This window comes from Micropterus salmoides, unplaced genomic scaffold (assembly GCF_014851395.1).
Source record: "Micropterus salmoides isolate LMB-PRFRI ecotype aquatic unplaced genomic scaffold, ASM1485139v1 Ms_hic_scaffold_22, whole genome shotgun sequence".
Taxonomy (NCBI): Eukaryota; Metazoa; Chordata; class Actinopteri; order Centrarchiformes; family Centrarchidae; genus Micropterus; species Micropterus salmoides.
Window position 1 is genome coordinate 7,346,323 of NW_024041373.1, and position 13,593 is coordinate 7,359,915.

At 43.3% G+C, this 13,593-nt stretch overlaps 1 protein-coding gene across 8 annotated transcripts in view; it reads right to left on the reverse strand.

Annotated features, from left to right (window-relative positions):
- cpeb3 (cytoplasmic polyadenylation element binding protein 3) overlaps nucleotides 1-13,593 on the reverse strand; it is a 41,234-nt gene that overhangs the window by 8,784 nt on the left and 18,857 nt on the right. For 6 of the 8 annotated variants that reach the window (XM_038737304.1, XM_038737305.1, XM_038737306.1 and 3 more), the window contains 4 exons: nucleotides 12,298-12,321; nucleotides 10,549-10,716; nucleotides 8,762-8,851; nucleotides 386-504 (listed from right to left, as the gene is read on the reverse strand). In XM_038737304.1, coding sequence (XP_038593232.1) covers nucleotides 386-504; nucleotides 8,762-8,851; nucleotides 10,549-10,716; nucleotides 12,298-12,321 — 401 coding nt within the window. The remainder of the gene's footprint in view (nucleotides 1-385; nucleotides 505-8,761; nucleotides 8,852-10,548; nucleotides 10,717-12,297; nucleotides 12,322-13,593) is intronic. The other 2 variants (XM_038737303.1, XM_038737300.1) reach the window with 1 other exon arrangement.

Below are 13,593 nucleotides of genomic sequence, written 5' to 3' on the forward strand. Positions count from 1 at the left end.
ATAGGAAATATTACGCATGTAATTTCCAAAGTGAAGGCTTAGAATAGAACCTATACTTAAAATCACTCTTTTTTTCCTTCTTGGACAACCAACCAATCACAGATTGTGTCATACATAGCAACGGGGTCAACCCCGCCTCCTCACTAAGATGAAAGTTTTTGTCTTTTCCTTGCTCCGAGTTGCTCTCAGATCAGTCCCTGATCGCTCTTAAGCTAAGACTCCTACGTAAAAGTTTTTAAGCTAAATTAAGAGTTTTCTGAGAGGATTCTTAGAATCTTTATGAATACGGGCCCTGTAGTTTAGGACAGGCGGGGGAGTAAAGTAGACATGTGAAGACACAAATCTACTGAACATTTATTGTATTCCACAAATGTCTGCTGCTTACCGGTTTGTCTTTGATGGTGGGACTGGATACACACAGGTAGAGCTTGCCATCCTCCTCGATGCAGGCGTCGATCAAGGCCTGAACAGAAGTCTCTTCCTGGAAGAGCAAGAAGGCGTAGCCTGGAAAGAAGAGCAAACAGAAAATTTATGGAAAAAAGGCAACAAAAACTACATCTGCTGCATTTAATAGTCACACTCTTGTGACCATGAGGCTTTAAATTCTGTCTTCTGGGCAAAAAATCATAGACATTTGAGTATTTTCGACAGTGTCTACATTGCACAAGTCACAATCCTATGACTAAGCCACATACTTCTTTCCTTGTAATTATTCATAGTTTGAGACAACTTCGCCTCCACACAGGCTTATGACCTTGTGGCAATGTTCTTCTGTCCTCATTTTGCCTCGCCTGCCTCCATAAGACGCTCTACACCCGGCACCTTGCTGCCTGCGCTGCTTCAGATTAAATGGCTAAGAGTGCTCCACTCCTAAAGGAACCATGCAAAATTGATCAGCCGAACACACTGCGGATCTTCCCTGAGAATTGGTTCAGGTGGAGAGAGTTTGGTGATGTCTTTGTGAAGCAGAAAGAAAGAGCAATTCAGACAGTCACTCTGTACTCCTGAATTATTTAGCATGGAGAGCACAGACCTTATCCAAGGTCAGAGCTATTAAGCTATTTGGGGAGGGACAGAAAGCCAACTCAATAAAGGTACATCCATCACATAATGCTACAGGGGTCGGCGAGCAACAGGGATCTGATTTATACTGAAAAAGGACAAAGAAACATGAGCCGAGAGCCCAAAGCTACATTTCAACAGTGAAATAATAAATACACAATACTTGGCCCAAAGAGACCAGGGTGAATATATTTGCAACACAGACAGAATGCAGCACATGTTGGTGCACACAGTCATCTCTGGGTCGTCAATTATTAGCGTATGGCTCTGGCTGTGTTAGCAGAAACCCACTACCACCTGTGGCACCCATGAGTCAGAGGAATATGAGCTGCTGGGATGGGTAGATATGCACAAGTGTACACGATCACACGCACACACCCAGAGACTACTTTCTACGAGAGTACACTCTGTCTCCGACTTCCAATCACTTTGTTTGTAGTGTCTCTCGAGACTACAACAAAAGCCATGTGTTCCGGTGTCTCTTCAGAAACCTGCTTTTATAAACGGTCTTTCAGTATCACACGCACACACACATACAGAAGCTCAGACACATGCTCTTATGCAGACAAATGCATGAGCTAAAATGGCGAGGAAAAAGAACGTGCCACGGTCATGTTTTCACTTTAAACTTTCCTGAGTGGATGGGATGAGGGGAAAGGAGAAATAAAGCCTGAGTCGGCAGACCTAGTCAACTGTGGTATGTGGGAGCGAGAGCGTGTATCAGGGTAAGGCAGGGAGGAAGGGTGTGAGTTTGTTCTGCGGTGGGGGGAGCTATAAGCAAGACAAGAAAGAAAAGGCAGCGAGCATCAAAGGTGAAATGGAAAAAAGTAGGTGCGTAAGCAGAGGTGTGTGAGGGCTAAAACTGCTGCTGCTGCTTTTGTCTGTGTGTGAATGTGTGACGCGTGTCCTGTCACAATGACATGACAGTGTCCTGCCTAGAGCGATGGCAACTGTGACTTTCTGACGTTTGCGTCTGTATCAGCAGTGTAGCTCACCATGTGGTAGAAGAAACGTGTGATACAGGATCCAAAAGCAGCATTTTTATGGCAGCCACCAAACAAAAAAAAAACTTAATTAAAGCATAGCTAAAACCTTTAGTCAGTTAAGAAAAGGATCAAGAAAAGAAACCTCAGATTAACGGAGCCCTAAGTTAAATACATCAAGAACCATTTATAGCTAATGGAATTTTGGTTGCACAGAAAAGAGAAAATGGCAGCAACACAGACATCTTTGTTCCACGCGCCCAAATTTAACTCAAGGATGTGCTCTCCCCTTGTGCCACACATTCAGTGGTCTGCAATAGATAACGATCTTGTAAAGTGTTCATTCTGCCGACATAAATCATTTTGTTGCTCACTGCCGATGATGTCATCCAACTGATGACGTTAGGCTAACCCTTAAAACTCGGAACAAGGAAAAAACACAAAAATTATCCCCATAATTACCTCACTTAATAGGCTGTTAAGTACTTCATGAGGGCCCCAAGGTAAATGAATATGCCAACAGAAAAACGTGTATTACAATAATGGAAACAATGATAGTGAGAAAAAAAGGGCAGTGAGTATGAAGAAGCAGGTCTGTGTGTCCTTAAGAGGACTGAAGCATAATGATCAAGTGATTTGCTCCATGCTAATGCATTAGCATACACAATGTTAAGTTATTGTATGCATCTAGGATTATGCAAAGTAACCACAGAGGCTCTTACTAATTAACAGTTTTTAAGCGGTAATTATTATTATGAGTCCTGTAGAGTCAAGTAATAGGCCAACAACCTCAGTGAGGCTATCATGTTTTCACTGATAACAAACTGTACCATTGGGAGGGGGGAACAAAAATATTCACAATGAAAAACTAATTTCAAACAGCTGCTTTAAGTGACCAGCTAATCTCTGTCTTTTTGTAACAGGTCAACACGGAGCCAACCGCTCTCTGCACCAGCCGGCAAAAAATACACAATAAGACTCGACATAAGAGGATTTTGTGCGTAGTCATCTTTCTCCACGTGCCTCGTCATCACCCGACATAAGACCCCTGTCTCTGTGTTGCTGGGTTACATAAAGAGGGTTTGTCATCAGGAGAAATCATGTGGTTTAGCACTGACATCCCCCCTCAGAGAAAAAACAACTGCAGTCTTGCACACAAAAAAACCCAGCATGAAAAGGCAGAGCTAGCCAGCAGCTCATACAGTTTGAAGGAGGGAACAACGTGTTCCATGACCCAGGGCAGGAGAGAGAGGGAAAGAAGGGGGGCGGGCGGGGGGGAGAGGAGCAAGACAGATGGAAAGAGTGAAAAAAGTGAGAAAAGGTAGGGAGAGAAGCAGCATGAATGACTGCCATGCAAACAGAGACTTTGAAAATACATGGGAGGGCTTGGGGAGCAGGAGGAGCATGGGGGATATAAAGACTGTAGAGACTGACGCCAAGCTGCTACTTTAATGAACCCTGGTAGAAAGTTACAAAACCAATGCAGGCGGCCTAGAAAGCCTTTTACCGTGTGCTCCACACAATTTCACACAGAAAGTACTGGACAGGGCCTGTGCTGCCTTCTATATCATCCCTCAAACCTGCCAGGGCAAAATGAAATTCACAAGTGAGGGCGCCTAACTTCTAGGCAAACCGCCATGGTTTCATCAGGACACAGTATGTCTTCATGAACAACACAGATACTCAGTTTGGTCAGGGTGTACATACAAGTATTAATATGGCAATACTTCATACTAACCCATAACCCATTAAAACAGATTGTACCAGATTCCATAGGGATCTTTGCCACTTGAATGCCCTGATATTTAGTCTGAATGGTGCTGAATCTGTCTTTTTCCATCAGCCTTGCGCAGTGCAGAGGCTTACGCCACGGGAAGAAAGCGCAGATCTGCAGTGGCTCGTGCCTGAGATTTATAAGCTTTGCTGCTGAGCTCCCAGCACTGTCCAGGGAGGAAGGGAATACGTACACCCGCAGCATTTTCCAGCCTAAAGAGCGCTGCTTTCAGACAAACGATAGGCAGAGGGCCTCGTGGGTTGCGCAGATAAACCAATGACCTCACAAAGGACTTTCCTGTAACGGAGGCCAGCAGTTTGACTCATGGGGAGAGAAACAGTTACCTCAACAGCAACCTGCTGATAATTTGTAAAATTGCAGTAAAACAAAGACATTAACTCGCAAACTGCAACCACTTACAGCTGTCTAAAGATAGTTTTAGTTTGACATTTTGGGAAATATGCTTATTTGCTTTCTTGCCAAGAGTTAGATGAGAACATTGACACCACTCTATTATCTGTGCATTTAATATGAAGCTACCAGCAGGAGCTGTTAGTTTAGCTTAGCATAAAGACTAAAAACAGGGGGAAATGGCTAGCCTGGCCCTGTCCACTGGTAAAATCTGCCAACCAGCACCTCTAAAGCTCACTAATAATTAATTTAACACGTCGTAGCTAGCTAACGTTAGCGGTTTCCCCCTGTTTCCAGCCTTTGTGCTAAGCTAAGCTAACTTGCTGCAGGCTGTAGCTTCACCTCTTGCCATGCAGACACGAGAAGTAAAGTAACTCTCGGCAAGAAAGTGAATAAGCGTCTTTCCCAAAATGTCAAATCATTGCTTTAAATGCTTTCCATAGCATGATAATCAAATACAATATGCCTGAGTTCAAGGCCAAGCAACGCCTAGAAAATGCTAATATCTCCGTTAGTTTGGAGTTATGAAACCAGATCAATGGTCTAGAAATACACTGCCGACTAAAAGTATTAGTGCAGTAGTACCTGGTGCTAACTGTGACTTTACATTATCCACATGGAACCGATACTGTAGAGTCTGTCAGTTTCCACTGCTATATCAAAGTCCCACATTGCAATCCTGCTGTGTTGACTTTGCTGAAAATCCAATCCATGATGACTAGATAAATTGAGTGAGCATAGTCACAATGTGCATCTCTCTGGCTTTAATGGGGACACTTAAATCCAGGCTTATCTTTTCACACTTGGCAACAGGCATGTGTCCGCAGATTTATATCACACAGGCGAGGACACAGACCTGTTTGGACCCAGTGACCCAGATGAATCAGCCGCTCGCTATCAAAGAAACATGGGGGCAAACAAGAGAAACTTGCAACAACAAACAAGGAGAAAAGGGGGGGGGGGGGGGGGCTACCTAGTTGCAAACATACGTTGGCCTGCTCCAAAAGTCTGGAGGCAGATTTCTGTGAAAGCATAGGTGAAGCCAACCCTCCATGTATACTATCTAGCCAATTAGAGTAAAGAGGGAGAGGGCTGTAACTCTGCCAAAATGTAAACAGGCCAACTGCTGACAGCAGCTCACACCATGAAGGGAGAGAGGAGGAGGAGGAGGAGGAGGAGAAGGAGAAGAAGAAGAAGAGGACAAAAAAGAAGGCTTGGCAGGATGGATGGAGGGAGACACAAACATCTGCACTCTTAAAAACAAACACAGGCCCTGAGGCTTTGGAGCAATTGGAGTGTAGTCAGTGATAGAGTAGAGCAGGGGTGAAATCAAGTGTCGCTAATCATCTCAATTTGATGAAGTCACTCACTGAATATAATCCCAACACGAGAGCAAAAAAAGATAAATCGAGGCCTAAGTAATGAAGTACAATGTGTAATACTACGACTGCCTATTGCCACTGCAGCACTTCTCTGTTGCCATTGTCTGAGACTTGTATGGATAAGAGAGCATACCGTTTCCTGCTTTGAATGTACATTTTGCCTCACGACATCATAAAAAAAAAAAAAAGCTGATAATGACTGGCTGCGGTCAAAAGCAAACTTCAGTTGTAACCTTTTGATGCCAACACGTCTGACACACTGTTATTTCCGTATGACGTGAACATTAGCATTTGTAGCAGTTTATAGCTCCCAGCGCTCAGGCTCCAGCAGACAGACAGCGTCACCACTCCCTCCTCCTCCTCCTTCAACCCCCAGTCACCGCCAGAAATAGCTCCCTAACATTTCCAGCTTATTACCAACAACAGTGACGACAGTGCTGGGCGATAGGAGAGGGTGTGAGTGACAGGACCATAGTGACCAGAGCTCACACTTTCTTTAACTGACTGTGATGACCGAGAAAGCAGCGTCACATAGGGGTCATATTATCCCCCTGCCATACTGTATATGATAACACAGTGGTCTTTTTAATATTTTAAAAGTAGCATTAACTGATTTTTTGATGACTTGGGGGCAGACACTGACATATTATCAACTTGTAATGGTTAGATGGTGAACGTGCTAGCAAGCAGTTACCCATTTACACATCCGGCAGACACAGAGCAACATTAGCATTCATTTGCAGCTGTGTTTCTGGGTATCAGGTGCCCACAACGCAAGTACAATATTTACTTTCCGTTTAGCTGTGTTTTGGTCCCCACAAACTCCTTAGGGAAATATTTGGCGCTTTAACTGCTAAATGCTCCACCATGTTCACCAGCTGGTTGCTAACTTTGTCTGTTGTTTGCTGCTGGGCACATAGCATACAGTGGGTTCATCAGAGCTTTTTCACAGAAATCCTGCTGTGACTGAAAACAAGGTCAGTGAGAAAACGGTGAGAGTGCACCAGAACAGTAAAGTAGCGAGTCATAAAACCAAAACAACAAGCTAAAAGAAGCTAAAATGCTCTGTAGAGCTGAAGAGAGCTGCAGAGTCAGGCGATAATTTGTCATCACAAGCGACCTCTTTCAGATATTGTCATTTGACTTGCTGTTAATATTAAAATTTTGATTGATGCAACTTTAATGTCATAACATGATATTATCGATATTGCCAAGTGTTGGCATATTTATGTTGTGACTACATACAGCAGCGCCAAACATGGCAAAAGTAACATCGCTGCTGGCTCCACTGTGGAAGCGGCTTTGATATATAGAAATGTCATATTTACAACAAACCACTATTATATATAAGCCCCTCCCTGGCATTAATAATACTTCCTTTGGACCCTGCCCTTGACTTGAAAAAAAACAATCAAACTGCAAAGCCCTCCCACAATACCGCAAATAATATAAAAGTACTGAGTTTGTACAATTTGTTTCACCATCAACAACAAAATGTGCATAAAGAATTAAGATTATATACTGCAAATCTACAGCAAACATTACAAAACGGTGTCTTGATTATTGAACATTCCATCTACCATCTAGTCACAGAATGAGAAAAATTGCTGCTATTGATGTGACTTTTTTTTACAATAAATCTTACATAGGAAGAATGTAATAACATATATCAAATCTGAAAAGACCCAAAAGAAAGAACAAGAGAAGACCCAAAAAATAGACTTCTCTCCCTTTAGCAAAAAGAAGAAACACATAAAACAATATTGCATGTGTATTGTTATGACACAAATACCCTACAATATCATGATATCACCTCTAGCTTCAAAGACACAAAAAAAGGTGCAGATAGACAATGCATGACAATGTATGTAAGAGAATAATACAATCTGAACTGAAGCGAATCTGTTCCTACTTCCTCTCTAAGTTGCCATTTCTCTCCAAGCACCAAATGAGTCCTAGCCTGTCCCTGAAGTAGGCCTGAGCCACAATATGAGTCATCTCTAAACTAAAAACACTTTCATAACTGTACAGACACACATCGCCGGCAGTTTAATGTGAAGCAGGACGGAAAGTGACGACTTCCTTCCATTCGGTCAAGCTTGGAAGGACGTTTAACACGGGTAGAGCCTGATGACCTCTTGATGCGAACCCCACAACCGTAAATCCGCTGTTACGCAGTCCACATGAGAGTAGGACACACTCACGCAGTCATGCAGATGTGCACTTGCTCTCAACCCTGAAGCTATTAGCGCTAAGAAATCTGTCAACAGGCATCTGGCCAAGCTCACTTGCCAGTTAATATAGAGTGTGACATAGAGAGGATATTTTAGCGGTTTCCCTTGGAGTTTTGGAGAGTGTGTGTGTGTGTGTGTGTGTGTGTGTGTGTGTGTGTGTGTGTGTATGTATGTGTATGGGGGGGGGGGGGGGGGTAAATTAGAGTGAGAGATGATTTCTACACAAATCACTAGTCCCACATGTCTCCTCCTCTTATATGGCGGCATCCTCCAGCTGCCGTAAGCTCATTCATTCCCCTAAAAGGATGCTGCATTTTTCCTCCTGGCTTTGGATATTAGTAGAGCCAAGCCTATTCAAAATAATCCTCCCAAGCTAAAATAAAAAAGGGATGTTGAAAAATGAGAGTGGGGGAGAACTGCCAGAGATTTCCGCAGGTCCACTAGACGCAGCATATTACCATCTGCCTATGGAATGTCAGTTATTTCCAGAGGTCTTTAATAGCTTTCCTAATATGACACACAGCAGCCCCTGGGCCAGAGGGAGTGATGTAGTTGCAAGGGGTTGGTGCTACTCTGATCACCTGCCTGAAGATGACACCCGAGAGGCTGCGCAAAAAGAAGAACAACTTTCACACTCCTCAGGTACTCATTCAAGCAAACAGTTGTGGGGTCAAAGCTCTTGGCGGTTAGTTATGGAGTCATCATATAGCGCATGTGTCTTTCTGCGAGATGACTACAGGGGGTACCTCAGATAAACAGACACCTCCATGCTTGCCCAGCATGAGCTACGAATTCTGGGTAATATGATTCTTCACAAAACTCTAAAATGGCGACGCACCCAAGGTGATATTTATTGGTGTAGACTTTGATGTCTGATGGGAAAATAGAGATTATGGTCTGAGAAACAGTTGTTACCTTTCGGTGGGAAGTAGGATTTGCTCTCAGCTTTGTGGGGCCAGTCTACCACCAGGTGCCCATAGCGACGGAAACTGTTGGTGATTTCATCTATAAAACAGAACAGACAGGCATGAATATTATTTTCATGACATTATAAGATAGCATTCATGTAAAATGCATGTGAAGGACTCTATGCAGAGCCACATTCAGGGCGGAGACAGGCACAGTTTCTATTTTTTGCTGTGTTCTTGTTTAATGCAGTGGCTACTACTGCAGCAGGAACACAGGCCAGGAACATCCAGTCTGCACTGGGCTGACTCGTGCTGTGGAAACTCATTAATTTTTCAGCCAGCACGGGCACGTATTGTGCCTGCACTCAGTAGAACATGAAAGTAAACATTCCATATTAACCTTAAACTCTTTGGTGCTCCAGAGATTGTGGAAACAATTACAGATCCACAACGTAACCGGTCACAGACGGTAAAGCATTGCAAGTGACTTAAATAAAGATACATTCTCTACGTCTGGTTCCTCTAGACTCTCTGTATGGGAGAGTTGGGAAACTGATTAAACCACATGCCATGCACTTTTTGGGGTGATCCCACCCCAAATCTCACTCTCTGCCTTAGAAGCAGATCTGATTGCCTTTGCCACCTTGCTGGCCAGATCCTGCTGAAATGGAAATCTTCAGTACCCCTTTCTCACAACCTTGGTTGTTCATGCTTTTAACCAAAACCTAAGTAGATAAGACATACGGTCAGGGGGTCGACATGTAAATTCAATAACACATGGGGCCCATTCTTTAGACTTGTTGAGGGGTTCAGTTTCCTGGCTGTTCCAGAGTGAATCACATCAGCTCCCTCCAATTTTCTAGATGAATTATTGCATGTGGAGCTGTGATATAAGTGTAAGCATATATGATTAAGCCTCACTTTATTTGCATGATATATAGTGTATAGTGTGACTGAAATGCCTTTCTGCATTTATGCATATTATCTGGCTGGTCTGGTCATTTTGGTCATTTTCACAAGTCAGGTTTTTGGTTACAACTCATTGGTGTAAAAATGTCAAACTGTATAGCAAAACCTGTGATGTATTCAGGCTATTTAATGGAAATTTAACATTAATATCGCAGAAAAGGCACCCAAAAGAATACTTCGATGCACTTTTTCTCTTGCTTGCCAAGAGTTAGATGAGAAGCCACGGCCACGTCTGCACAGTAAAGGTGAGTCTTCTGCCAGCAGCTAGTTAGCTTAGCTTAACACAAAGACTGGAATTAAAGGGAAACAGCTAGCCTGGCTCCAAAGTTAACAAAATGATATCTTGTTTGTTTAATCGATACTGTCCAATGTGTACAAACGGCATGTTGTGACTTTATGGGGGCTAAGCTACAATTACTGTACAAGTATAAATGACGCATCAATCCTCACATCTAACTCTCGGCATGAATGCAAACAAGTGAACTATTTCTTCAGCTTTGTCAGCTGTCAAAAATCTGTTCTTTGATTAGGGGTCATTGGTTTAAAACCCAAGCTTTTAACAGAAGTTTACGGTGGCTGAATAGTGTGTTAAATGAATATCCTCAACAAGGAGTGTCTTGGTACTCTTAAGCAAGGCTCAGGTACTTCAGTGTAACTGTTGGCAAACATCCAAAGACAAAGACTGTACTGGGAGGCTTCCAGTTGTGAAAGTACAATCTAGTATGCATCAGGACACAGCTCTAGAAGTGCTGTGCTGAATAAGGGCCTGGGATTAAGTAAAAACCTTTCTCTAGACGTGTAAATGAAAAACAATCCTCTGTTTACCTTCATCTATGTCAGGGGGGAGGCCTCCGACAAAGACCTTCCTGGAGTAGCGCTCCATCCTCTCTCCGTTCTGACAGCGGGTTGGCGAGTTCAGGCCCGGGGTCAAGGAGGGGTCGCCATGGCCATCGTCGAGGAAACCATCTTCAAAGGGAAACAGACAGGAGCGACCTGGGAGCACAGGAAAGGAGGAGGGCACCAGGAAGACAGACAGAAATAACAGGGGAAGATGGAGAGGTACAAGAGTGAAAAGTAAATGGGGGGGGGGGGGGGGGGCAGGGTGTGACAAATAGAGTGAATTAATCACATCTGGAAACTACAATTGTAGCAGAATCAGTTTGGATACTGGGATTACTGGGAACCCGGTCTGTCAATAAAGTGAGATGGTGGTTTGTTTTCCTTAACTTCTCGAAAGTATGTGGACACCCATGAACATACAGTGACTCCCAAGTTCAAAGGTCTTGTGGAAAGAAGATGTCTAACAATCACATTGTATATCTAGGTGTTCACATACTTTTAGCCATAGTCTATATAAAATTATAATCATGATATCATAATGTCATTTTGGGAACTTCACGGTGATGCCCACTCCTAATCCTCATTACAACACCAATCTGCCTGACCTGCAGGCAACATGCTGGATGCAGCACATAATGAGAAAGGAGGGGCTGTTGATCAGTCAGTAATCAGCATGTTTATGGTATTCTCTCCTAGTCGGACACATCATGCTTGTGGAATTCTAACCAAACCATGTTTCCCACTGGGAGCTTTCCACTGGTGCAGCAATGTCTTAGCAATATTTTTGTGTATTTTTGGACTGCGCTGTTGCTTATCCTTAATATGTATGTTCCATGCACTAGAACCACATTTGTCTCTCTTTCTTTCGCAGGGTTGATATTTGACTTTTTGATAAATGCGGTAAGCGATTCACATGCTTACATTGTAAGGAATGCTGCTCTTTCTGTCTCCCGTCTTTCCTACGCGAGTTCATTTTATTGAAAGCAATTTGATTCAGACATTATTTATTGCACTTATACTACAATTACAACATATATGTGTAACTCCAGCCCAACACTGCTGTGACCTTACAAATGTCACACAGCAGCTTTCCTCCTCGCTGAAGGAAGACAGAATTATTAAAAAAGCACATCAAATCAGAGATGAGCCATGTTGTAAGCACCCATCTTTGCCAATCAGATGATGAGTCACTTCTGAGTCAGCATACTCCTCCATGAAACCCTTGAGATTTATTTTGGAAGCACTACAACCTAACATGCTTGAAAAGGTTTAGTGTTTGATTTGGTGGCAGCATCACGCTGCCGTTGTCTGGAGAAATGGAGTCCATCCCTGTGTACCAAATACTGCAAATAGATGATGTGTTTTTACAACTGATGTTACTTTTCTTTTACAATGGGAAGCATTTGCGCAACACCCCCTAACTTTGCTGTTCATAATATAACCATTACAGGTAGAACACTGACTCAGAATAGAGAGAAAAGAAAACTGGCAGACATTTTTTTCCCTCTCAACATTAAGCAAAACAAGATTCATATAGACAGATTTGGTGGACCCTTGCCCCATGTTAATTAAACACACAACATGGAAAACAGTGTGTCAAAATGAATATGATTTCATTCAATCACAGCACAGATGAAAAGCAGATAGTGACACCACACTAAGACACCCCTCAGCCTCGGAGAGATACACAGCCGGCATGGCAAACAGAACCCCAGAGAAAATGCCTCACGTTACCTCTTCTGCGGCCATAGCTCCGGGCTGCTTGTCAGCACAGTGGGGGAAGGTGAGAGACACAAGGAGAGACAGAGGGTTGGGGCAGGAACAAGGGTAGGAAAGAGATACAGAGACGTGGGTTTTGTGGAAATAAACCAAAAACATCTCTAAGGCAACAGTGAAACCACAGATGGCCACACCTAAGGTTCGGCAACAGGAGGAGGGAGGGTGATTATTAGAGCCTGGCACGAGCCCACAGTAAACCTGCCGCACCTGCCTTGGCAACAAACACATGCAGATGCAGCACAGGGGTGGTGGGCGATAGGTGAGGTTTAGCTAAAACAATGGCAGAGATATTTAGCAGCATAATGCGACACCCAACAGCCGGAGATTGTAATCTCAATTTAATGAACCCGCAATGTCTCGCGTTCGTGCTAATCTTCTGTGAATATACGCAAATGAGGCTATAAAGCAGAGTGCATGCATGACTGAGGGTAGAGCAGGTTAGTCATTATCATGGCCTTGGTGAAATATTAAAAGTTGCTCTCAGGTCAGGTATGGCAGGCCAGGTGTGAGTGGAAACTTCCCACAGGATATGGAGAGGGCATGGAGCTGGCTGGCAGCCTTGGGGCTCTGGGAAGGGAGGATAAAATGGGTGGTGATGGCGCACTGGATAAGACACATGCCTTTGGTGTGAGAGACCTGGGTTCGAATCCACGGTGAGACACCATTGTGTCCCTGAGCAAGACACTTAACCCCTAGTTGCTCCAGAGGCATGCAACCTCTGACATATATGGCAATTGTAAGTCGCTTTGGATAAAAGCATTTAGCTAAATGAATAAATGTAAAATGTTAAGAGGAGGGGGGCAGTGGAGATTCAGGGCTGAATTGATCTAAAAAAGAAAGGGATATGGTTGAAAGCTCCAGGAAAAGCTAGTGAGTGGACCTTGAGATCTGATTATATACAATTTGTCAAGGTCCACTTTGCAGCTTATTCCATAGCTTTCAATTGCTTATTGTCTTCCCCCATATACTGTACCTGTTATCACGTGACATGATTTTCATACTTAGGTCACGTGATGACATCTTAGCTCTCTCCATGACAACTTAGCAAATTCCATCCGTTGAGAAAGCACATAAGATGCATTCAAAAGCTTTGGGAAAAGTTACTGAATAGAGCTTACTAAATAGAGTTACAATGTTTTTGCCATACCACAGTTTCCACAATCAAAAATGTACTTTCACGCTAAATTTAGCTCACATTTTGTTTCAGGATTGTGTTCGAGTATTTCCCTAATCTCTGAAATGCTCCCACAA